We start from the raw sequence: 23,427 nt of genomic DNA, 5'->3' as shown, positions 1-23,427 counted from the left end.
GCTCGGGGGCGGGAGACAGAGATCGAGACGCGAGTAGGATATACATCGCCGTTCCGCCAATCATACGGCGAAGTCGTTTGGTCAACATCTTTCAGGCCCTTCATAACGCGCTTCCGTGCGGGATCGGCTCCTCTTCTTCAACCAGAACATGTTCGTGCGCCTCTACGTCGTGGTTCACCTCCGCGTGAGAATACCGACTCCCAACGCTCTCGCCCTGGCTGATGGTGCTCTGACGGAACGGATTGTTCGTGGCAACACTCAGCCGGTTGGGGTTGGTCGTCATCACGCTGAGCCTATTTGAGCTGTTCTGGGAGATGGTTAACGGCTGGGTAGGCGATAATAGAGTGGCCATATTTGGCATTTGAGCGGCCTGCTGGTGCGCCGAAGGATCGTACAACACACGCATGCCGGGGTGGGAACCGACCGCAGCTGGCTGAGGAGGGAGAGGAGAGGCGGCACGGCGAGCAGCATACGCACGGAGCTGATCATCGGGCGACATGGTGGTGGTAGGCGAAGGCGAAGATGCCGGGAAGAATCCAGTCAAGGGAGACATGGTGGTGGACACGGATGGGACGACGGTGCCTGCGCTGGTAGGAGACGGGGAACGGTAGTCACCGGTGAGTTGTTCGTAACCCATGTCGACTGTCTGCGGAACGTGGATTGACTGGCGGCCAGTGCGCATCATGGTCATGGCGGGCATTTGCAGGACTTCAGCCCTGAAGTTCTCGTCCATGCTGGCACGGGCGACATCGTCGTCAGCCAGGAGAGTCGGGCCTTGCAACTGAGTTGGGCTCATAGCACCCTCATCCTCTTCATCGGAGGTTCCAAGAACGTCTTTGGCAGCCATGCTGATACGGGGGTGGACGGTGGGAGCGAAGCTGATACGAGATACGCGTGTTGTTTGACTGCTTGGTACGCCGAGAGAAGTTTGAGTTTGGAACGATGGACGAGGAATGGCCTTTTCAGACATCTCCCCGTTGTAAGCACCGAGACCGGCTTGGCCGCCTTCTGTGGCGAAGGTCGAACTGGGGCGAGGCAGGTAGACGGAAGTAGCAAGACTGCCACGATGAGCGCCCACGGCGATAGACGCGCGTGCACCAGCGGTAGTGCTGGGCCGCCAATCGGTGGAGATGACCGACATGCGCTTGTCGATGGCCTGGGAGAAACGCTCGCGTTTCTTGGCCTCCTTCTTGCGAGACCACTTGATGTAGATGATTGCAGCGGCAACAAGAACGATGATGGGAATAAGAACAGCTGCCGCGATAGCACCCTTCGGGAAAACTTTCTCGAGGAGTTGGGTGACAGACTCGTAGATAGAGTTGTTGCCAGACGAAGAGCTGCCAGAATTGTTAGATGATGAAGAGCTGCCGCCAGAAGTAGCCGCAGCCGCAGCCGTAGCAGATGCATTGTAGTTGGACGGGGTGGCCACCGTAAAGATGGGTCCAGACGGGCTGGAGGTCATCCAAGAAGGTTGACCAGCTCCGACGATCAGGAGCTGAAGAGACTCGGTAGAGCCCGCGGTCGCATTCCACCACGAAGGGTTGATCATGTCACTGTATGTGCCGGTAGAAGCAGGAACATTGCCCCAGACATGAATGAGAGGAGTAGCCGACGCAGGGGCATACACGTAGATGTCGACAAGCGGGGGAGTCGGTGAGCCAAGGCAAGTATTATCCCAGGTGATGTTGACGTTGCTGGAAGGAGAGACACTCTGCCCGGCGGTGGGAGAGACATAGAGGCCACCACTCGCACAGTCTAGTAACAAGATGTGAGGATTTGGATGCATAAAATTGTATCATGATAACGCACCTGAGCGCTTGACGACGCGTTTGAGGTGGTGTCCAGCGGTGCGCGGGACATGGATGATGTCGAGACCCATTTGTAAACGACGTAAAGGAAAGGGAGGGGAAAAGGAGAGTGTGGTCGCCGATGGCGAAGTATTGATATGTCAAGCTCTAGACGATGAGCAAGAGGAGAGAGGCGATGAGGAGGAGGGGAGGGAAATGGAAGGTGAGGGTAAAGGAAGCAGGGAAGGGTCAAAAGCGGTGATGGAGGGTTGCGGGTTACGCAAGGTTACGGGGTCCTGGGAATGTTCTTAAGAGAAGAAAATACAAAACAACTCACTTTGCCTCCGGGGTCTCGCCCCCCGTCTTGGCATTAATTGCATCCGTGCAACTCGACATATGGCAACGGATGGTTGGTCTACGTTGTGCCTGTTCTCGACGGGTTATCTCGGTTCAACCCTCTTCTTTCTTAAAAAGAGTCGTCCAGTCCCCCGTTAAACACGGGCCCAGAAGCTCAGGTAGCGGTTATTGCTGAATAGTCATTATGTTCGACTTTCACAGCGCATTGGATTTCTTTCCTATTCTGCTATCGACTTGTTCAATATATATCACTGATTCTCATATATCCCACGATTTTCAGAAGATATAGGGGAGTGATAATGCCGTCAACTGGGGAGACACGGTCTGAAGTGACGACGGACTTTTAGGCCTCTCACACTTGTGCATAAAATCCATGTCTTCTTCAATTCAAGATATCGAAGCTTTGACCTTAAGTTTGCTAGAGATTTTGTGGTTGGATAATGCGAAGCCGCGTTCTCACCAAGGGGAGACGCGTCTCTCATCATTTAGCGGAAGCAAACACGCGTTCAAGCTACAGAACGTGACGCGCCCAAACGCGTCTTTGCACCCGCGCTCTCACCCAAGCTCATTCCAGTCACTCCCTCGTCGCGCACCCTCCTTCTCCCCACTTCAACAATCATGTTAGAAGCTCGCCTCCAGCAAGCATCTATCCTTAAAAAGCTGCTCGATGGTTTGTACTTTGCGTGTATACGTGTGCATGGTCATTGACCCCCTTTCAGCTATCAAGGAGCTCGTCACCGACGCGAACTTTGAGTGCGATGAGGAGGGCCTCAAGCTCCAAGCGATGGATAACTCGCATGTCGCTCTCGTAGCGGTTGAGCTCCAGGCAGATGGTTTCACAGAATACCGCTGTGACCGGCCGATGCCCCTTGGTGTGAATTTGGCCAGCTTGACCAAGGTCATGAAGTGCGCGCGTGATGATGATCAGGTGCAGCTCAAAGCCAACGACAATGCTGACTCGTTGCATCTCCTGTTCGAAAATGAGGGTAAGCAACATGTGTTGTCTTTTACTTCCCGCACTCCTGACGCTCCTGGCCAGCCACTGACAGGACCGGCGAATATGACATGAAGCTTATGGATATCGATCAGGAGCATCTTGGCATTCCAGACACATCTTACGACGCGACCATCGCCCTCCCTGCGGGTGAGTTCGCTAACATCTGCCGCAATCTGTCTACCCTCGGCGAGTCGGTCAAAATCGAAGCTGGCAAGGACGGCGTGCGCTTTTCTGCCGATGGCGAGAGTGCGAATGGCAGTATACTGTTGAAGAGCTCTGGTCGGGCAACGGTCTCCAAGCCGGATGCTGGATCTAGTAAGAAGAAGGAAAACGGTGTCAAGAAGGAGAAGAAGGGTGGCAATGATGACGACGACGAGGTCAAGGAGGAGGATGAGGACGATGAGATCCAGGAAGTAAAGGCGGACAACGATGATGACGAGGACGACGATGAGGACGATGAGGAAGAGGAAGAGGAAGATGGGAAGAAGCGTAAGAAGAAGCAGAAGTCAGGCCCTGCTAAGAAGCAGAGGAAGGTGTGTGCGGTTTCCCTGGGTAGGGACCGATGAAACTCATCCCAGTTTTGCAGCAGGACAGGGACGAATCAGATGATAAGGTTTACATCACCTTGAACCAGCATGTCTCCCTGACATTCTCCCTCAAGTACCTCGTCAACTTCGCCAAGAGTTCTTCTCTCTCTCCCAGGGTCACCCTGTCCATGAGCGGCGACGTTCCCCTTCTGGTTGAATACAAGTTCGAGCAGGGCAGTGTTCGCTACTACCTTGCACCAAAGATCGGCGACGAATGAGCGCCTTAGCAATGTATGATTGTAGTCACACTGTTCGCAGTTCATGTCTCTGTCGTAATCTACTGTCTTTCCAGGACTGGTACCACATGCATGAGAACATAGGAAACACGTGTACTGAGGGTACGCAGGAGATAAGGAGTCAACTCAAGGACAAACATATTGCCATGCAGCGCCATGAGGAATTCTTGATCAGCCGTTTCTTCCAAATTGGGTGCCTGATATTTGAATGGGGCTGAGCAATCCGTTAATAGTCAATAGTGAAGAGCGGGAGAATGAGAATGACCAGGAAGAACCAAGGTCCGTGCCGGGCGGCATGCTTGCACTCCGGAGATAAAGGGGGCATACTTATACGCTATCTGAAAGCTCTACTGCTAATTTGGTCTTTGATCTCGATCACAGGCGAGATTATGATCCGAACTGGAGACTACAATAGTGGATTGTACTTGTGTAAGCAAGGGTCTCGAGTAATCCGGCAGATGTACCCCGTCACCCCGAGCCGCAGGATTGTGGGAGCCAAACAAATGCCGTGCAGACAGTTGGGGATATGACGTAATGCCGGTGACTTGCAAAACCTATTGAATAATTGCTTCCGTAAAGGGCCCCTCATTGCAATGAGACTGACGCCCACCAACACAACACCCTCGTCGCCGCCGCTCCTGAAAGGTGACTCTTGCCTACCTCTTTTTAACGCGCCGTGGACATCCGGCTCGGACAATGCCCTCATCTGCTTTCTATTCTCCCCTCACCGACTCTGACGACGAGGACCCACTAGCGCTGGAACCGGCAACTTCAGGGGTTCCATCTATCTTTGGCTTGTTAGCTCCAAGCACCTCCAGCAAACGCGTATCCCAGTTCAACAAATACATCGAGAGGCTGAAGTCTATCAACGCTCTCTTGTCAAAGACGCAACTCGACCCCGAAGAATCACCCGACGAGCTCCTACTCAAGCAACCGCGCAGGAAAACACAGATGAAGTCCAACCAGGAGTCTCGGCGAACACTCAGGAAGGCGGCTACTCAGCCCTCCCGGGTGCCTGTTTGCGAGAAACGCGAGCTTGTCGTACCGCGTCGTTCACGTCGCGCCTCTCACGCGCGCTCTCCTGAGCTCTGTTCTAAGCGTGTTCCTAAACAGGAGAACATGGTGGATTTGGTCGTGGTGGATTTCAACCGCAAATCCACGCTTCGGCACCGCAAGGTGCGTGTATGCGCCTCAACTCCCCTATCTCTTGCTGACTGTTCTCATCACGAGGCACGCGAGGAGGAAGAAGAAGACGAGATACAGATTATTGATAAGTGGCCCTTCCCAAAGCGATCCAGCTCCCCCGTACCTCCTGTCGCTCGTCCACCAGTCCACAGGTACTCGACACCAACGGGAAGCGTCAATGTACTTGCAGAATCACACATCTTGTTTCGCGTTGCTAATAAACTCAACAGGTAAAAAGCCGCAAGATCCCTGGCGATGACGATTCGAGAAAGGATCACAAGCCGAATGTCGTTAAGGCACTCAAACCATACAATGCACAAGGAAACGTATCTCATGCGTACAACGAGCCTTCCTCCTCTATCTATGGTCCTCGGAAGAAGAGAAAGCTCGACTCTATCGTTGTCACATGCGACGCTAAAGATGATCGATTGACTGTCCTTTCCCCACCATCTGTCCCCGCTAAGGCTATGGCGAAGTGCTTTGACGGTATCGAAATGCCGATCCTGAAAAGTGAGCTTACTGCTCTATGCCTCACGTGCAGTGCTGATCATTGGCAAAGGGACTTACTTCAAGCAACGCAATATCCAAATTGCGGAAAGGCAGTTTCAGAGGTACATTCGCGTGCGGAAAAAAAATGAAGGTACGCCGAGTCCCTGACAGGTCTGGCAACATGCTCAAGAATGGCTAGCATCGACCAAGGCTGGGACTTATTATCCTGGCGTCCCGCCCGTAGATATCAACAAATTTCAAGCTGGATCACTGAAAGGAGGCAAATATGTTCGGATCACTTCACCGACCCCCAGTGGTGAAGTGAGAGGCTTGAAGCGCAAACGCGATGATCCCCGGAGCAGTTCCGGACGTCATCCCTCTCAGAAGGTGTACCGTCCGAGTCATGCGCGAATGACGGTCTCTCGGGAAATTCTGGATCTTGTCTGGCGCACCTCTCGCGTCGATGATGATGACGAGGATTCCAGCGATAGCGACGGTGACGATTACCGGCCAGCAAAGCGTCAGCGGATCGCGGTCAAGTCTCATCCGAAGAAGCGTGCTTCGACGAACGATGCCTCAAGTCTACCTGGGAAGCGGAGGCAGTCCGCTCAGCGCGGAATGCAAGTACGTGGATTTTCTCTTTGCTGACCGTCGCGAGACTGATATAATAATTCAGGTCGCAGCTCGCGGCTGTCACAGCTGCCGAACGAATCGCGTCCTTCAGCAAATGCATTGTAATTCATGCGAAATCGTCTACTGCGAATCATGCGTCACCAACCGATACGACCAGAAATTCCAGGTAGATGGGACATGGACATGCCCCGTATGCCTCGATTACTGCAGTTGTGACAAGTGCATGGACAGACGCGGGACACGTACTCGCTTCAAGAACATGTTCTCCGCTCAAGGATTCAGCAACGCTAGCACTCTGATGAAGAGGACTGGGAAGAGCCTTCAAACTTGGCTTCGCCAAAATGGTTTCGCTGCCGAAGGAGGCCCAGCCCCGGCAAATCACAGCCCAACCCTACGTGGTCTGCCTGTTCGCTCCAAGGAGAAGAATGATGCCGAAGCGCAAAGCGCAGATGAAGAGAGCGAAGACGAGGAAGAGACTCTCAACGACACAAGACTTGTCCTGTCCAGCCCAGAGTCGACACCTGAGCTGGAAGAAGAAAAGATCCATCCGATCCCCGCACCAATGGAATCATATATGCCCAATGATGAACACACAGTTGAGCCCTTGTTCCTCCCGGACACGCCGGCAGCAGAACACTCTGTCCTTCCTTTGGGCATACAAGGCAGCCCCATCGATGACAAATGTTCGGGTAGACACACATCACAGGACAGCGCCGAATTGATCACTCCTGGCGCCGGCTCATCATCCAGGGTTCCGGTGCTCGACCCTAGTTCTCCCCTCGACGTGAAGGTTGCCGTTAGTGAACCAGTTCTCGTACCCGACTACTTGCAAGACCCCGTGGACCCATTCTGGACCGAATACTCATCTTTCGATATGGACGTGGAGAACATTCCAAATTTCAGTCAAATGAATGAGTCACCGCCACCAGCATCTCTTGACGACTTTGCAATAGAAGATTACATCAGCGCCGAGGTGCGCGATTTGTGGTAGACCATCGGCAATTCCGACGAAAGGACCCAACGGGCCGACGACTCTCTGCGCCAATGAAGAGGACTCTCAAGTACAACATCACTGCATCATCTCCGCCAAGCGCCTATGGTAGTCGTTACCTTCCCAGAGCAACAATATTCTCTTGCATAACTTCACGATTTCACAATAGCTCCTCGCCGTTCACAGTATGTTTGTTCCGGCTTGGTGCTCATCTGCAGATGATCTACATTCAGATCACACAGCGTGTAGCAATGTGCATGGTGTCCCAACACACCCGTCTCGTCTCTGCAGTAAATTCTTTCCATCTCATTTTTCTTCTACCGTAATATCTGTAGTTTCTTCCATGATTTCTGCTTCCATTTTGTGTAGCATTTCTTCTGGAATGTTTTCTTCTTACGTCAATGCGTCTGTAGATACATAAACAGGGCATCATCAGCTGACACCACAATCTCGTGAACTCGCACACTCCTTAAGACCACCGCAGCCCAGAACAACTCGCTGGCCACCAATCCACATCCGCCAGCCAACTGGTTTCCTGTGCTCATAACCCAAGCACCACACGCACCCTAAACTGCATACATAATGGGTATATCAAACTGTCCCAGTTCCATAAAATACAACTCTGATCTGTGGTGCCACACTCTCAGCCCTGGGTATGAATATGTATGCTGAATAGTAAGTCCCAAGCCACACGATAAACCGCACTTCACTGCGCGTCTCCTCCGTACTGTCTGTACCCTCTTTCCGCCCCTGGCGGTGGCCCCACAGGAGGAGCGTACCCTTGCGCCTGCGCCTGCACAGGCTGGGAGGGCGATATCTCCCCCTCGTCCGAAGCAAGCGTGTCGTATCTCTGCGTCCTAGCATCAGGAGTGCCGAGACTCGCTCCTAGACCCGCCGATCGCCGGCGTGTTGGAGGGGGAGGCTGGCTGTAGATCGGCATTTCAACGTCTGTACGTTGCATACGCTCGGGAATCTCAATTCCGAAGGCATCGTCGAACGCTGCGTAGCCGTGCACTGAAATCTTGTCGTTTTCTATCCTCTTTGCACGTGCGTAGGGCTTGCCGCGGATGTAATCCCACTGCAGAGGATGGGGCGTCAGATTGTATTCAGACCAAAGGCGAGCGACGTACGAAGAAGCGCATACTCAGCCATGTCTCATACAGGAAGTCGTAGTAGTTGATCGAGTCCAACAAAGGCCGTCCGATACCGGTAGGCTCTGCCCCTGGTTGTCTGTACTCCTTGACTGGAAAAGCCCATAGCATCATCAGTGCGAAGAGGAGCATCTGTAGCGCGATATGAATGCGAGAGAGAAATGGGAGACGGAAAAAAAAGAAATACCTCGATGCATGTCGTGAGCGCGTTCAGGCCATCGGCGATGTTAGTTGTCGTCCAGAACTCGGTAGCTTTGATAATTCCATAGCTCGCGAGGGCATCAAACTACTCTTCATCAGGGACAAGCACAGGACGTGTCTGCAGGAGGGCATACATACCACGAAGCCTTGGAAGAACGTGAAGAAGACGATGAGCTTGATGGAGAGGAACTTCCAGAGAGGACGCTTGTCCTTCAGCTCATCGTGTGTCAGCATATAGAAGATAATAAGCGCGTAGAGCGCGATGCTGCCCTTGGCAATGAGCACTTCCAGGAAATATTGGCAGGAATGGCCGGACGTACGTAATGCTGACAAAGTCGATCGCATCAATGTACACGCTCGCAAACGCGGGGCTCCAGCTGCCTTGGCACAGCCGTCCATTCTTCTCAGCGATGATGCCGGCTATGGTCAGCGCAGGCCGGACGAAGCAGTACTGGAGGACGCTGTACTTGAGGGTGTACATGAAGTAGGGCTTTGTGGGGCGATAGCGGATGCAGCAGAAGGGTAGAGGTAGCTTTTGCTTGGATTTCTTTTGGAGGGCTTCTTTGGCGTCTAGTGTGGGAGTTTTGTCCGCGACGAATTGAATTAGGAGGAGTCTGACAGCAGGTTAGGATGGGGAGAAGATGCGAGAGAAGTATCGCACAAGAAGGCAGCGATGACGAGGGCTTCGTACGTCGATTCAATCAGGGAGTAGTATCTGCGCCGATGTCAACAGGTGCAGGTCAAATGAGTCGGTAGTACGCACGTATATGCCCGGAAGAAACGGTATGAGAAGAAGGAAATGATAGCGTACACCATAGGCATATACAATATCCTCTGTCCGCAAGTTAGCCATGCAGCTCGTCAAACGAACAGATAATCAGACGAACAATAATCTGCCGCTGGTGTCGCGGTAATGTGTAGTTCCGACAATGCGACCATACAGAGATGATCGTGACTAGTGTGGTCTGCATAGAGTGAGCTGGCGTTACAGCTCGGGGAGAGAGACGTACGACCGCGGTGAAACTGCCTGCGACAACCCAACCTATGCGATGCGCATCCCTTAATTCTTGTCAGCATCTGCCTTCCCCGTACAAGCTTAATGCATACCAATCGACCCCATTCTACAACTCGATCAGCATGCTAATGAGATAAAGAGAGGGGGCGCACGGTTTCAAAGAATGTGCTCTGATCAACTGCAGATGTATTCTCCGTGTACGGGCAAGTAGTGTTCAATCCCATCCTCTTTCTAGATCTCCAGAACTTCGAGGCGACGTCCAAAGATCAAGGGTATATCAAGTCAAGCGAGTGATGTAGTGTGAGTGCAGGAATGGAAAGTGAAGGGTCGCGACGTATTGTTATACTCTTGTAGATGTTGCCACAATATGCGCTCGCACAGCGTGTTCCGGGCACGTCGGCAGGAGATCAAAGCAGTAGCTCTAAGGGGTAATAGACCGACCTGTACCCCGGGAAAACGAGAGAGAAGGAAGTTGCGCTGCGTATAAATTACCCCCGACTGCGCTTCCACGCCTTCCGCCTCACGCGTCGACCGTTTTGGCGCTGATCCCTGTCCCGCGTCATATCGGCATTGGAATGCCGATTACCTCATCAGGGGCAAGACAATAAACTTTTGTTTGTTGCATGTCTAAGGGCAAGGGATACGCCGACGCTAGAACCGACGTTCATACTCGTATATGCTAACCAACAAATAAATTGAAGCCAGCAGCGCCCTCTTATTGCCCAGTACCGCATGCCGCAGATATGAACACTATCTTGGAATCCCGGCGCAGTAAACTCGAACTCGGTCAAGTTCCTAGTCTTTGGCTTGCTGTTCAAACCACCAGCTATACAAAGGAATAGAGCATATCATTTGTATCACAAAAGCCCACTGGTTCGGTATCACAAATTGCAAAGACCCGCCCGGATGAATCAGGACTAAAACGAAGAAGCAACTACGAGAATTGGAAAAAAGAGAGAAAGAGAAAGGGATTGGGGAAGACGAGAGATGATTGTGCTAGGGATACAGTAGTTCACATTGCCATAATACAGTATCTTTCCCAGGATCGCCAGGACCCAGATCTCATCAGTAAGCGAGGTACGGGCATAGCCTTGACCAACGCATCAGACATTCGTGACTCGGATTATCTGGTTCTGTTTGCGCTGGCTGATCCGGACTGCCTTGGTCATGCTCGATATCAGGTCAGACCGCTTCAACGGCTTGGACACATATTCGTCCATGCCAGCTTGGATGCAGCGCTCCCGGTCGCCCAGCACTGAAAGGGATTAGCCATGATCAATTCAGGAGGTGAAGACTGCTCACTCGCGTGCGCCGTCAGTGCGACGATCGGGACACGTGCCACGCCAGTTTCGTGCTCCCACCTCCGGATGATCTCTGTCGCTTCGATACCACCCATAAAAGGCATGGACACGTCCATCTGTTTACATCGATCAGCCAACATCCTGTAGCTCTATAAGCGCAACTCACAAGAACAAGGTCGTACTGTCGGCCGGATTTCGCCCGTATCTTAACTGCCTCAAGCGCCTTCTTCCCGTTGTCGACTACCTCGAGACGATGTCCAAGTTTCTCTAGAATCTTGACGGCGACCTTCTGGTTTACGACATTGTCTTCGGCAAGGAGGATGTCGAAGGGTACATGTTTGTCGCCCGTGAGTGGCTCTCCCGAGACGTATTCGAGCGCAGGGAGAAGTGCCCCTGCCAGAGTCGGGATGTCGTTGACCCAAGGAAGGTGAGATTGCACGCTATTGCCAACACACCATTGTACTGCAGAATTGTCAGAACCCGCCTCGAAGTGAGCCACGTGACCGAGCCTACAGTCAAGATGAGTTGCATCACCATCCAGAATGACGAATGGCGAGTCCTTCAGATTCTCTTCTTGCCGGACCACGTCGACTAAGCCGACCTGATCGATCATGATGGCATCATACCGTGTTTCGTCCTTAGGGATATCTTCCATCTTATGAGCGACACGGACACTAAACTTGAGGTCTTGCAAAAGTCGAGTGACATTATCTCCGTTCCGGCGTGAGTTCAACCACAGCACTGGACGATTCTCGTAGAGAGCAATCTTCTGCATGGTCTCCGAATCCGCATTTCCTGGTGTTAGGCGAGCAAATATGGTAAAGTAGAAAGTGCTGCCTTGATATTCCACACTCTCGACCCAAAGATTACCACCCATGAGGAGCACCAAGCGCTTTGATATTGACAGGCCAAGCCCTGTTCCCCCAAATCTCTGACAACCTGTTAATCACATACAGAGCGTACCCGAAGAATGCCCTCACCCGTGTGGTGGACCCGTCGGCTTGAGCGAAAGTATCGAAGATCACGCTGACCTTGTCAGGCGCAATCCCTATTCCGGTGTCCTGTACTCTGAAGAGCAGCTTGATCATGTGATCGTTGGAGTATTCTGGGAACCAGGTAACGCTGACGGTAACTTTTCCAGGTTTCTCTTCGGTAGTCGGTGTGAACTTGATAGCGTTCCCAACCAAATTCACCAGGACCTGGATGTCAAAGGTCAAGTCTACGGCAAAAAAAGTAAGGAACATCCTCTAACCTGTCGCAAACGGAACATGTCCCCGACAATCTGATCGGGGATGTCGTTATTAACCTCGTACGTCAAGTCTACCTTGCCCTGCTGCGCTCGAATAGACAAGCCCTTCAGAGCTTGGAAAATGAGGTGCCGGATAGAGAATGTAATATACTCTATGGTCATGCGTCCCGCCTCGACTGAATGACTGCATCAGCAAACAATTTCTGATAAAACGGAAATACGGACTTTTGGAGATATCTAGAATATCATCGATGATGAAGAGGAGAGATTGCGCCAGACTGTGGACAATCTGGAGATTATCCTTATTGCTTCGGGTCAATTCGCCTGATTCCAAACATAGCGAAGTCATTCCAATGATGCCATTCATAGGGGTCCTGATTTCATGTGACATATTGGCCAGGAACTCGGACTTGCTTCTGTTTGCTGATTCTGCAGCCTCCTTGGCCAAAGTATTCCGTTGTATGCTGTCGCGCAGGTCTCGGATCATCTGTGTCCGTGATCAGGCGTTATTCCCCAGAGCGGTGAGGAAGGTTACATGATTAATTTTCGTCTTGAGCGAGTCCATTTCCCCACTGGCTTCTACGGTGACAAACTTTGTGAAGTCCCCGTCTGTCGCCGCTGAGGCGATCTGGGATAATCCTCTGACTTGAGCAGTCAGGTTGTTCGCCATAGTATTTACAGCCACACTGCATGCTGGTTAGGATAACGAGCTGCCGAGAAATTCTTACGTACGTGATCTCCCGCCACGTTCCTTCGACATAGTGCACGCTCGCATTGACCCCAAGCCTGCCTTCAGTTCCGACTTCGTGAGCAACTCTCTGAACTTCACCGGCCCACATAGCAAGCTGATCTATCATGCCATTGATTGTAACGACAAGTTCCTGGATTTCACCGGAAGCTCTGATATCGACCTTAGTTGTAAGGTTTCCTTTTGATACAGCTTTCTGCACGAATCATCAGCTCGCAGTTCTAGAACCCCATGATTTCCATAGCGTACTGTCGCTTCCGCAATACCACGGACTTGTTTAGTAAGCTGATAAATCGCTCTTCAGTGTTCACACTCAAAACAAAGGTTGTGAGCCGTACGTTATTGGCCATGCCATTCACATTGTCCGTAAGATCCTACAACGCGTTAAGCTTGTCCACCCCTCATGTGATTACACAATTTACCTTCCAGATACCAGCCACATTATCGACCTGTGCTTGAACCCCGAGTATGCCGTCAGTACCAACGGTCTTGGCAACGCTACAATATCTCAACATGGCAGCTCCTGCTACATGCAACAAACGCACCGGGTGACCTCGGACCCAAACATATCAAGTGAGTCGCACATGCTGTTTACAGTATTCTACAGTGCATGAGCCTCGTCATCATTGGGGGCTTATGGGACGAGCGAACCTTGAGATCCAAAATTTCACCTTGCGCTTCGGCCTCTATCCGTTTTGACAAGTCACCTTCAGCTACGGCCGTAGTGACCAACGCAATGGACCGAACTTGCTCAGTGAGATTGTTTGCCTGGGTAAGGATTAACCTAGGTTTTGTCTTGAACCGAATTTCTCACCATCAAATTAACCTAAAGAGGCAATTGTAAGGCTTTGACGTCTATCCAGAGGTAGCGCCAGACTTACATTGTCGGTCAAAACCTAGACAGAGATCGCTTGAGAACTGAAAGAGAGAGCGGAACATTTGGGATTCATACCTTCCACTTCCCCTGAACGAGTGGTCCGACCATTGCCTGCCCACCCAGATTACCTTCAATACCAACTTGGAGCGCTACTCGGGACACTTCATTCACAATGAAGTCCAGCTGATGGACCATGCTATTCACGGTTTCCTTATGGTGTTATTTAGCCATCGGCACTGACGGAAATCTTGCCTAGAAACCTTTAAATCCAGCATTTCCCCCCGCACGTCGACATCCACTAGCTTAGTGATATCTCCCATGGATATTGCCTTCGTAACGGTGGTAATAGAGCGGACTTGGAGAGTAAGATTTCGAGCCATTCTCTGATTCTTTGATCAGCGCCCTCGCAAGATTCAATAGATCAATCTCACATTGACGCTCGACGTCAGGTCTGCCCAAATGCCTTCGACGTCATGAACAATAGCCTCACCACCGAGTTTGCCGTCAGTGCCGACTTCCACCGCCACACGGGTGACCTCGCTTGCAAAGGTGTTGAGACGACGAATCATGGTGTTCACTGTGCTTTTCAATTCCTCGATCTCGCCTTGAGCTTCCACTTCGATGAAGGAAGTAAGGTCACCTGCGGCGACAGCTTTCGTAACAGTTGAGATAGATCGAACTTGGTTTGTTAGATTATCCGCCATGCGCTTAGTCAGTGTTAGCGAAAACAAAATCGTGCGAGTTACGCTGGTAGCTTACATTGACATTTGAAGTCAAAAGAGCCCAGATACCTTCAACGTCCTGTACTTTCGCTTGACCTCCCAGCCTGCCTTGTGTTCCCACTTCTAGGGCAACGCGAGTTACTTCCCTTGCAAAATTGTTCAGACGCCGAATCATTGCGTTCACGGTGTTCATGAGATCTGCCATTTCTCCTTGCGCGTCTACTTCAATATATTGAGTAAGATCGCCAACAGCAACAGCCTTGGTAACGTCAGAGATCGACCGCACTTGGCTCGTGAGATTATCAGCCATTCGCTACTTCCGATGAGCCTCAGATCAAGACCCTGAGCAGAGAAAACGCACGTTGACATTGAAGGTAAGAGCAGCCCAAACACCTTGTACATCCTGGACATGAGCTTGACCTCCCAGCTTGCCTTGCGTACCAACTTCCAAGGCCACACGTGTGACTTCGTTAGCAAACGTGTTGAGACGGCTAATCATCGTGTTGACAGTGTCCACCAGTTCCGCGATTTCTCCTTCAGCTATAACGTCAATGTATTGTGTCAGGTCACCCGCAGCGACAGCCTTCGTTGCGTTTGAGATGGATCGAACTTGATTGGTTAGATTGTCTGCCATCCGCTGCATCAAGTCAACTCGTTGATCGGAATATCATGATGACAAAGAAATTACATTGACATTCGCGGTCAGATCCGCCCAAACACCCTCGACGTCCTGCACTTTCGCTTGACCCCCCAACTTGCCTCGGGTTCCAACTTCCAGGGCAACACGAGTCACTTCAGTAGAGAAAGTGTTCAAACGACGTATCATGGTGTTTACGGTGTCCTTGAGATCCGCTATTTCTCCTTGTGCTTGCACCTCGATGAAGCGAGTGAGATCGCCAGCCGCGACAGCTTTGGTCACATCGGAGATCGACCGAACTTGATTGGTGAGATTGTCGGCCATACGCTTCCCTCCGGTCAGTCCCTGCATACATCTGGTACAGTGATGTGCTCACATTGACGTTGAAGGTCAAATCTGCCCAAACGCCCTGTACGTCCTCCACCTGTGCCTGCCCACCCAGTCTGCCTCGGGTACCCACCTCTAGAGCGACACGAGTTACTTCGCTGGCAAACGTGTTCAGACGGCTAATCATTGCATTCACCGTATTTTTGAGCTCTGCGATTTCACCGTCCGCCACCACCTCGATGTACTGAGTCAAATCCCCTACCGCAACAGCCTTCGTCACAGTGGAAATGGAGCGGACTTGTTTTGTGAGATTATCCGCCATACGCTGCCTTTCATGAGCTGGCAGACTTGGAATATCACGCAGTAGCTTACATTCACATTGTTAGTCAGATCTCCCCAAACACCTTCTGCACCTTCGACCATTGCCTGACCACCAAGCTTTCCCTGCGTGCCCACTTCGAGGGCGACACGCGTGACTTCAGTCCCGAATGTGTTTAGCCGAAGAATCATGGTGTTCACGGTGTCCTTGAGTTCTTGAATCTCTCCCTGTGCTTGGACCTCGACATACCGAGTAAGATCACCAGCCGCGACGGCCTTGGTGACATCGGATATTGACCGGACTTGGTTCGTAAGGTTGTCGGCCATTCGCTGTCTTTGAATGAGACCCATATCATTGGAAAGCAGGGTCACTCACGTTGACATTATTGGTGAGTTCTGCCCATACTCCTTCTACCCCTTGGACATGGGCTTGGCCACCAAGCTTCCCTTGTGTGCCGACTTCTAAGGCAACACGCGTGACTTCATTGGCAAATGTGTTCAACTGGGTGACCATCTTATTGATCGTTAGGCTGAGCTGTCCAATCTCTCCCTGGGCCCGAACAAATGTCTTTTGCGTAAGGTCGCCCTGTGCGACTGCCTTCGTCACAGCGGCAATTGATCTGACGTTGGAAGTAAGGTTGTTTGCCATGTTCTTGATCGAATGGTTAGTATCACACGTGCACCGTCTTGCCCCAGAAGGCTCACGTTAACATTGATGACTACGACACCCCACGTCCCGGGCATGTCCTGGATGATCGCCTGGCCACCAAGAACTCCTTTTGTACCAACTTCCAGCGCGACCCGGGATAATTCTCCCGCCATATGACTGAGACCAGACACCATGTTATTCACGGTCTCTTTCAAATCGAGGATTTCTCCTTGCGCGGCAACTTCAATGTAGCGAGTTAAGTCACCTTCTGCTATTCCCTTTGTTACAGAGGCAATGTTTCGAACTTGATTGGTGAGGTTATCAGCCATTCTCTGTCGCAACGTCAGAGCCTGCCTCAGCGCTTTATATGAAAACACCATGTCCATACGTTGACATTGTCTCGTAGATCAGCCCATATACCATGTATGCCGGTGACTCTAGCTTGTCCACCTAGTATTCCTTGCGTACCGACTTCGTCCGCAACACGGCTGACCTCTCGGCTAACCGCATTCAGGTCGATAACCATGTTATTGATGGTATCCTTCAAGTCCAGGATTTCACCCCGCACATCTGCTTCGATCATTCTGTCCAGGTTACCGCGGGCGATGGCTTTACAGACCTCCGATACTTCACGCACTTGCGTCGTGAGGTTATTTGCCATGTCCTGTAAAGTTCAGTTGACAAACTCAATCGGAAGGGCGGCTACATACATTGAAATCTTGGGTGAGACTGGCCCATATACCCTCAACGCCGTGCACATTAGCCTGGCCGCCTAGTCTACCTTCGGTTCCTACAGCTCTGGCGAGTGTTGCTACCTCGCTAGCGAATGTGATCAGATTTCGGACCATATTGTTGACCGTATCCTTGAGGTCTTCAATTTCCCCCTCCGCGCTGACGTCAATGGTCTTGCTTAGATCGCCTTTCGCAACAGCTTTGGTTACCTCAGAGATTGAACGGACTTGAGTGGTGAGATTTTGGGCCATCCGCTGTTGGAGCGGGTGAGTAACCTGGACATTGAGAATAATGTGCCTCTAAACATACATTGACGTTGTCGGTGAGATCAGCCCAAACACCCTCCACCCCAGACACAACAGCTTGCTCTCCTAGCTTGCCTTTGGTTCCCACTTCGAGCGCCAACAGGGAAACTGCGGCGGCAAAACGACTCAGGTTCGCTACCATTCCATTGATAGTTTCTTTCAGTGCATCAATTTCTCCCTCGGCGTCCACCTCAATCGTCTTCGTGAGGTCCCCTTTCGCAACAGCCTTAGTCACCTCAGCAATAGAACGGACTTGATTGGTGAGGTTGTCTGCCATGCGCTAATCCCAAACTGGATCAGCAGAGTTTCCAGGCGAGAGCGGGTGGAACAACATACGTTGACGCTCTTAGTCAGGTCTTCCCATGTCCCTTGGACGCCCTCGACTTTAGCTTGTCCCCCAAGCGCGCCCTTCGTACCCACTTCAAGTGCCACTCTCGTCACCTCGCTGGCAAACATATTCAATTGATCCACCATGGAATTCACCGTATTCTTCAGATCCTTTATTTCTCCCAAGGCCTCAACGTCGATCTTCTTTGTTAGATCTCCCTCGGCCACAGCGAGCGTGACTGCTGCAATGGATCGTACCTGGTTAGTCAAATTATCGGCCATACGCTGGTTTCGGTGCCGTAAGCGACTGCATGTTGACTTGAACGGAGCCTCCTTACGTTCACATTGGTAGTCAGAGCTGCCCATGTACCCTTCACTCCCTCCACGGTTGCCTGCCCACCGAGTTGTCCGTACGTTCCTACGTCAAGAGCAACGCGCGTGACCTCACTGGCGAATGTACCCAACTGATCTACCATGCGATTGATGACGTTTTTCAGGTCGAGAATCTCGCCTTGTGCATCGACATTGATGTGTTTTGTCAGATCGCCGTCAGCGACGGCAGTGGTCACTAATTTAATAGAGCGGACTTGATTGGTTAAATTGTCGGCCATGCGCTTTTCAAGAAACCATCAGCTCATGGAAGACAAGATGACAAAATGTGGTACTAACATTGACGTTTGTGGTCAGGTCTGCCCACGTCCCCTCAACTCCCGCAACATTTGCTTGCCTGCCAAGGATCCCACGAGTACCAACATCAGTAGCCAGTCTCGTTATTTCACGTGCGAATGTGCTGAGCTGATCCACCATTCCATTGATTGTCTGCTTCAGCTCCAGGATTTCCCCTTTAGCTTCGACTGTGATCTTCTCCGTCAGATTGCCGCTAGCTACGGCTTTCGTGACGGCGGAGATGGCGCGAACTTGGCTCGTGAGATTGTCTGCCATTCGCTGGGTAGCGCATTAGTGGTCCACAACTATGAAACAACAGGTTTCTAAGCTCACATTAACGTTCTCAGTAAGGGCAGCCCATGTGCCCTGAACGCCTTCGACTTTGGCTGCCCCGCCTAGTACACCTTCGGTCCCTACCCTTTGCGCCAGAGATGTGACTTCGCTCGCAAACGTTCGCAGTTGATCCACCATGGAATTGATGGTGGTTTTCAGATCATTGATCTCGCCTTCAGCGGGCACATCGATCTTTTTTGTTAGATCACCGGCAGCGACGGCTTTGGTAACGTCTGCGATGGATCGCACTTGCAATGTCAGGTTATTGGCCATTTTCTGGGTCAAGCAAGGCGTCAATTACAATTACTTCGTTAAACCGGGGAATATTGATGCCACGCACGTTCACCGCTGCGGTCAGCTGTGCCCATTCCCCCTCAACATCTTCCACTTTCGCCTGCCCTCCCAGCTTCCCGTTGGTCCCAACGTCCAGGGCCACTCTCTTCACCTCGTCGGAGAAAGCCTGTAATCGGTGAACCATACCATTGACGGTATCTCTGAGGTCTCGGAATTCACCCTGCGCATCGACAGTGATCTCCTTACTGAGATCACCCCTCGCGACAGCCACGGTAACTGCTGATATAGCCCGCACTTGCTCAGTGATATTTGAGGACATACGCTTAATAATGATAGTCAGAAAGACCAAAAAAATTGGGTGATGACACACATTAACGTTCTCAGTCAGCTCAGCCCAGATGCCTTCCAGGCCATCTACTTTGGCGGAGTCGCCCAATTTACCATCCGTTCCCAATTTTCCCGCCACCCTTGTCACCTCGCTTGCAAACGCCCCCAGCCGGACGATCATAGAGTTGACAGTCATGGAAAGTGTCCGGACCTCTCCTTGGGCTTCGATGTTGATGAACTGGGACAGGTCCCCTTTCGAAACGGCCGTCGTAACTTCGGCGATCGCGCGGACTTGGTTCGTCAGATTATCGCCCATGCGCTGCGGTTTGTAGTCAGCCTCGCTCTGACGCGAACTCAGATATCTCAAAACGCACGTTGACATTGTGCGTAAGCTCCTTCCATACGCCAGATACATCTTTGACAACAGCCTGCTGTCCTAGATTGCCGTTCGTACCGACCTCGAGAGCAACACGTGTGACTTCTTTGGCCAAATTATCCAGTCGAGTGATCATACTATTCACAGTGTCCTTGAGTGATTTGATCTCTCCCTTCGCCTGAACATCGATGGATTGCGAAAGGTCACCGTCCGCAACGGCTAACGTCACGCGACTAATTTCTCGGACTTGGTTAGTGAGGTTGTCCGCCATTCGCTGAGCATATATTTTCAGCAGTTAAAGTGGGAATGTGTCAAATGAACGTACGTTAACGTTGTTGGTCAATTCCGCCCAAGTTCCCAGGACACCAGGAACAATAGCCTTGCCGCCCAATTTGCCATCTGTCCCGACTTCCTGTGCGACTGTCGAAACCTGATCCGCAATCATGCGCAACTGGTCGACCATGTTGTTGATCGTCCCTTTGAGGTCCGCGATCTCACCCTTGGCGTCGACTTCAATCTTTTTGGTCAGGTCGCCGGCAGCGACAGCTTTTGTGACGTTGGCGATAGAGCGGACCTGTTGCGTGAGATTATTGGCCATGCCGTTGACACTCGTCGTGAGCTCGTGCCATGTGCCCTTGACACCATCGACACGCGCTTGCTCGCCCAGCCTGCCATCCGTGCCGACCCAGGTAGCCAGCTGGATAACTTCTCGCGAGAATGTCCCGAGCTGCAGCACCATGTCGTTTATAGTGTGCTTGAGCTTTGCCATTTCGCCCTTTGCCTCAATGGCGACCATCTTGGTCAAGTCGCCATTTGCTACGGCGGTCGTCACTTCGGCAATACTGCGTACTTGGTCGGTTAGGTTGCTGCACATCTCATTCACCTAGAATGCCGAGTTAGCAATCGATCACGGGATCCAACTGCACAAAACGCACATTGTCAGTCAACTCCTTCCAGACCCCATTCACACCTGGGACCTTCGCCGAGGTTCCCAGAATACCCTCCGAACCGTGCTGCATCGTCACCCTCGTCACTTCCGCAGCCAAACCACGCAATTGTACTACCTGCGCATACACTTAGCTCTCCAACCGCTTCTCAGTCACATTCCAATCAGATACCTACCATGTCATTGACCGTGATCTTCAAATCGAGAATCTCGCCTTGGGCAGGCACATCAATCTGCTTGCTCAGGTCGCCATTCGCGACGGCCTTCGTGACCTGGGAGATTTCGCGGACCTGGACGGTCAAGTTGTTCGCGAGTTGGTTGACGACGTTCTGCACCTCGAGCCATTTTCCTTTGATCTCTGGTACGTGGGCGGACACACCGAGCTCACTATATGCAGGTAAATATCAGCGCACAGACCACCAGCACAGGACAGCAGAACAGCGTACCCCTCCACGCCGACCTTAACGGACACATGCGTCACTTGGTCCGCAAATGCCTTGAGCGTACCAACCATCTCGTTCACGCTGTCTTGGAGTTCGCTCATGACCGGTCCCTGAACTTCGATAGTGATGACCTTGCTCAGATCGCCTTGGGCGACACCCATGCAGACGCGGGCGATCTCTTGCACCTGGGCTTTGAGTAGCTTGAGCTCGTCCACCGCGTCCATGCCACGCTCGAAGGCGGCGACGCTAAGCGGGCCAGGGGGGATGACGAGGGGTGAATCGTTGGAAGAGACCCGGGCATGTAACAGACCGGAGAGTATGGAGGGCGGGGACATGATATGTCCGCAGGCGGGACAGTGGTGATAGGTTGGAGGGATTGGAGTCCGCAAAGTCCTCTTCGCCACGTCTTCCGGAGTAATACTGGGCGGCAGGTTGCCAAGGTCAATGTGCATGGGCGTTGCCTTGGGCTCGGAGGGCCCTCGAGCAGGAACCGTCGCTTGGCCCTCCACTGCCGGTGTCTGTATGGGGGTAATTGGTAGACCTTGACTTTCGGGGTGTTTCCTCTTCACCCCTGCCCCGTTACTCCTAGTCAACTCAGCTTCCTCCTCCACAAGTTGCTTCACTCGCTTGTTTGGCTTGTTCGGACTGTACGCTTCCAGCCTCTCCTCTGCCTCCCATAATCGCTTAAACAGTCTCTGCACGTTCTCTTCGATCAAATTGGTCTGCAAGTCTTGCCGACCCGAGTACTTGGGGATGGAAGGTGAGTGTGGACCGAGCTCATACGCGGAGAAAATGGTAGAAAGGTGCTGGATGAAAGGGTGGGAATCGGGAGGGGTCGAATCGGAAGGTGATAGTAGCTCAGCTTCCCCTCCTACTTCTGGATCTTCTGTTGCTTCAGGTGGGCGAGCAGAGCTATTCTCGCCAGCAACGCTGACTTCAGGCTCTGCATCGTCCTCTGAATGCCTCTGTGTTGTTTCTTCATGTTGTTCAGCCGGCCCGGGTTGGGACGGTGCAACTCCCATCTCGTGTTCTTCTTCGTGTATCGATTCTGGTTCTTCTCGTTGTTTTCCTTTCCCCTGTTCAGCCAACAGATCTTGCTCCCTCTCTGGTTCCGTATCCTCAGCGTGTGTTCTCCTGCGTTTCTCCGGTCGTCCAACACCTTGAAACGAGTGAGAGACTTCTCCGGTTGTCGGGACTCCCTGAGAAAGGGGGATATCCGAAGATGGACGCGTGGATGTGGAGGGCGAGGAAGAGGGGGAGGAGCGGAGCTGGCGCTTGCGGGGAGCCAGAACGGCGGGTTGGTTAAGCCTTCAGCGGGTGTTGAAGGCTCGTTATTGGGCTGATTCTCGTTAATGATGGGTTTCGGATCTTCAGTTGATTCTCCTGTGATGAGAATTGAGAGTGCAATACGCGACAAAAGAGCGAGTGCAAGTCGATATCGTAATTACTTGCGGTCGTCGTCCACCATGTACTGATACGCGATGCAAGCAGATAACGTCGTACCTAGTCGAACGTCACTAGCAGAGATGCAGCCTTCCAGCGAGGTCTCTCCTGTCGGGCACGGGACGCGCTGGAGGTCCGAATGGAGAGGTCCCTGACTGGGAAAGAACTGCACGGCTCCGGTACTTCTTGTCGATAACAGAAGGCGAAACAATATACGCTCCTGTCAACACTCTCTTCAAAGTCTCTTTACTTTCAAGCAAGAGGTTAGAAGGAGAGTAACAGAGTGGACGATATCGAGAGATGAGTCAAAGGGGACAAGAGCGGCGAGCTTGCGTGCTGTCTGTCTGGCGCGTGCTCCGAAGTGGGTTCTGTCCCTTCTCTTGCCCCGAACCGGGATCAATCAATTGGTGGTTAGGCGCCACAAACCTTGTGAGGTTTACCCACCTCATGCTCACCGTACCATCCACACCATCGCGCAATCTCTCACTTTCCTTTTTAGGAACCATCCAAAATTATGAAAACATTGCAATTCCATTGATAGGACCTGTCCCGTCGATCTGCTACTCAGGCGGTGCTTCCCCAGAAGCGTCTTGCGTCATCCCTTTTCCGGAACCCTCATCCAGCTCCATCACGACCGCAACGAGCAATATTTTGCTTCACAACGTGTCCGTAAATACTCATCGTGTTTCGTTTACTGTACTGGCAGCCCAACGCCTTCACTTTCCTGGCACGGTCGCCGGCAGATTGAATCAAAACGGCAAAACCTCGGCACAAGGCC

General features: G+C 52.0%; 5 protein-coding genes across 5 annotated transcripts; 2 read left to right on the top strand and 3 right to left on the bottom strand.

Moving 5' to 3' along the window:
- Positions 1 to 100: 100 nt before the first annotated feature.
- DACRYDRAFT_102105 (uncharacterized protein) lies at positions 101 to 1,996 on the bottom strand (the record flags this gene model as incomplete). The annotated part of the gene is made up of 2 exons (XM_040767610.1): positions 1,810 to 1,996; positions 101 to 1,755 (listed from the first exon to the last, which is right to left on the bottom strand). Exons 1-2 carry the CDS (start codon positions 1,877 to 1,879, stop codon positions 101 to 103), a joined length of 1,725 nt encoding a protein of 574 aa, XP_040625188.1. The 5' UTR covers positions 1,880 to 1,996.
- A 732-nt stretch (positions 1,997 to 2,728) lies between these two features.
- Positions 2,729 to 4,018, top strand: DACRYDRAFT_24739 (proliferating cell nuclear antigen). Its single transcript, XM_040773828.1, has 4 exons — positions 2,729 to 2,814; positions 2,864 to 3,130; positions 3,184 to 3,674; positions 3,728 to 4,018. Exons 1-4 carry the CDS (start codon positions 2,763 to 2,765, stop codon positions 3,944 to 3,946), a joined length of 1,029 nt encoding a protein of 342 aa, XP_040625187.1. The 5' UTR covers positions 2,729 to 2,762; the 3' UTR covers positions 3,947 to 4,018.
- A 1,600-nt stretch (positions 4,019 to 5,618) lies between these two features.
- Positions 5,619 to 7,606, top strand: DACRYDRAFT_24738 (uncharacterized protein). The gene is made up of 4 exons (XM_040773827.1): positions 5,619 to 5,659; positions 5,709 to 5,789; positions 5,838 to 6,262; positions 6,315 to 7,606. The coding sequence occupies exons 1-4, from the start codon at positions 5,644 to 5,646 to the stop codon at positions 7,260 to 7,262; spliced, it is 1,470 nt and encodes a 489-aa protein (XP_040625186.1). The 5' UTR covers positions 5,619 to 5,643; the 3' UTR covers positions 7,263 to 7,606.
- Positions 7,607 to 7,915: 309 nt separating this feature from the next.
- On the bottom strand, positions 7,916 to 10,022 carry DACRYDRAFT_24737 (DUF300-domain-containing protein). Its single transcript, XM_040773826.1, has 11 exons — positions 9,782 to 10,022; positions 9,722 to 9,735; positions 9,625 to 9,673; positions 9,502 to 9,579; positions 9,378 to 9,448; positions 9,276 to 9,329; positions 8,935 to 9,228; positions 8,753 to 8,879; positions 8,601 to 8,699; positions 8,393 to 8,545; positions 7,916 to 8,340 (listed from the first exon to the last, which is right to left on the bottom strand). The coding sequence occupies exons 1-11, from the start codon at positions 9,851 to 9,853 to the stop codon at positions 7,969 to 7,971; spliced, it is 1,383 nt and encodes a 460-aa protein (XP_040625185.1). The 5' UTR covers positions 9,854 to 10,022; the 3' UTR covers positions 7,916 to 7,968.
- A 465-nt stretch (positions 10,023 to 10,487) lies between these two features.
- On the bottom strand, positions 10,488 to 22,934 carry DACRYDRAFT_118989 (uncharacterized protein). The gene is made up of 40 exons (XM_040770701.1): positions 21,210 to 22,934; positions 20,940 to 21,150; positions 20,753 to 20,881; positions 20,143 to 20,700; positions 19,816 to 20,091; positions 19,485 to 19,760; positions 19,161 to 19,436; positions 18,821 to 19,096; positions 18,491 to 18,766; positions 18,160 to 18,435; positions 17,831 to 18,106; positions 17,499 to 17,774; positions 17,168 to 17,443; positions 16,846 to 17,121; positions 16,514 to 16,789; positions 16,185 to 16,460; positions 15,863 to 16,138; positions 15,540 to 15,815; positions 15,215 to 15,490; positions 14,888 to 15,163; positions 14,564 to 14,839; positions 14,236 to 14,511; positions 14,065 to 14,187; positions 13,880 to 14,014; positions 13,809 to 13,823; positions 13,742 to 13,753; positions 13,579 to 13,695; positions 13,473 to 13,528; positions 13,350 to 13,425; positions 13,266 to 13,301; positions 13,177 to 13,212; positions 12,912 to 13,123; positions 12,715 to 12,865; positions 12,405 to 12,666; positions 12,183 to 12,355; positions 11,911 to 12,129; positions 11,444 to 11,861; positions 11,097 to 11,392; positions 10,932 to 11,046; positions 10,488 to 10,884 (listed from the first exon to the last, which is right to left on the bottom strand). The coding sequence occupies exons 1-40, from the start codon at positions 22,226 to 22,228 to the stop codon at positions 10,733 to 10,735; spliced, it is 9,489 nt and encodes a 3,162-aa protein (XP_040625184.1). The 5' UTR covers positions 22,229 to 22,934; the 3' UTR covers positions 10,488 to 10,732.
- Positions 22,935 to 23,427: the final 493 nt, after the last annotated feature.

This window comes from Dacryopinax primogenitus (assembly GCF_000292625.1).
Source record: "Dacryopinax primogenitus strain DJM-731 SS1 chromosome Unknown DACRYscaffold_20, whole genome shotgun sequence".
Lineage (NCBI taxonomy): Eukaryota > Fungi > Basidiomycota > Dacrymycetes > Dacrymycetales > Dacrymycetaceae > Dacryopinax > Dacryopinax primogenitus.
The sequence above is the reverse complement of the archived record's forward strand: the minus strand, read 5'-3'. Positions and strand labels throughout refer to the sequence as shown.

Bases quoted from the DNA above. Each gene is read 5' to 3' on its own strand.
- DACRYDRAFT_24738 (XM_040773827.1), top strand. The intron at 5,790-5,837 runs GTACGCCGAGTC...AAGAATGGCTAG, and splicing joins CGTGCGGAAAAAAAATGAAG to CATCGACCAAGGCTGGGACT. The intron at 6,263-6,314 runs GTACGTGGATTT...ATAATAATTCAG, and splicing joins CCGCTCAGCGCGGAATGCAA to GTCGCAGCTCGCGGCTGTCA.
- DACRYDRAFT_118989 (XM_040770701.1), bottom strand. From the start codon at position 22,228: ATGGGAGTTGCACCGTCCCAACCCGGGCCGGCTGAACAACATGAAGAA. The intron at 17,444-17,498 runs GTATGTTTAGAG...CCGCTCCAACAG, and splicing joins ATCTCACCGACAACGTCAAT to CGGATGGCCCAAAATCTCAC. The intron at 16,790-16,845 runs GTATGGACATGG...ACGTTGCGACAG, and splicing joins ATCTACGAGACAATGTCAAC to AGAATGGCTGATAACCTCAC.
- DACRYDRAFT_24737 (XM_040773826.1), bottom strand. From the start codon at position 9,853: ATGGGATTGAACACTACTTGCCCGTACACGGAGAATACATCTGCAGTT. The intron at 9,580-9,624 runs GTACGTCTCTCT...CACTCTATGCAG, and splicing joins CAGGCAGTTTCACCGCGGTC to ACCACACTAGTCACGATCAT. The intron at 9,330-9,377 runs GTGCGTACTACC...ACATCGGCGCAG, and splicing joins CGTTTCTTCCGGGCATATAC to ATACTACTCCCTGATTGAAT.
- DACRYDRAFT_24739 (XM_040773828.1), top strand. From the start codon at position 2,763: ATGTTAGAAGCTCGCCTCCAGCAAGCATCTATCCTTAAAAAGCTGCTC. The intron at 2,815-2,863 runs GTTTGTACTTTG...ACCCCCTTTCAG, and splicing joins CCTTAAAAAGCTGCTCGATG to CTATCAAGGAGCTCGTCACC. The intron at 3,131-3,183 runs GTAAGCAACATG...GCTCCTGGCCAG, and splicing joins TCTCCTGTTCGAAAATGAGG to CCACTGACAGGACCGGCGAA.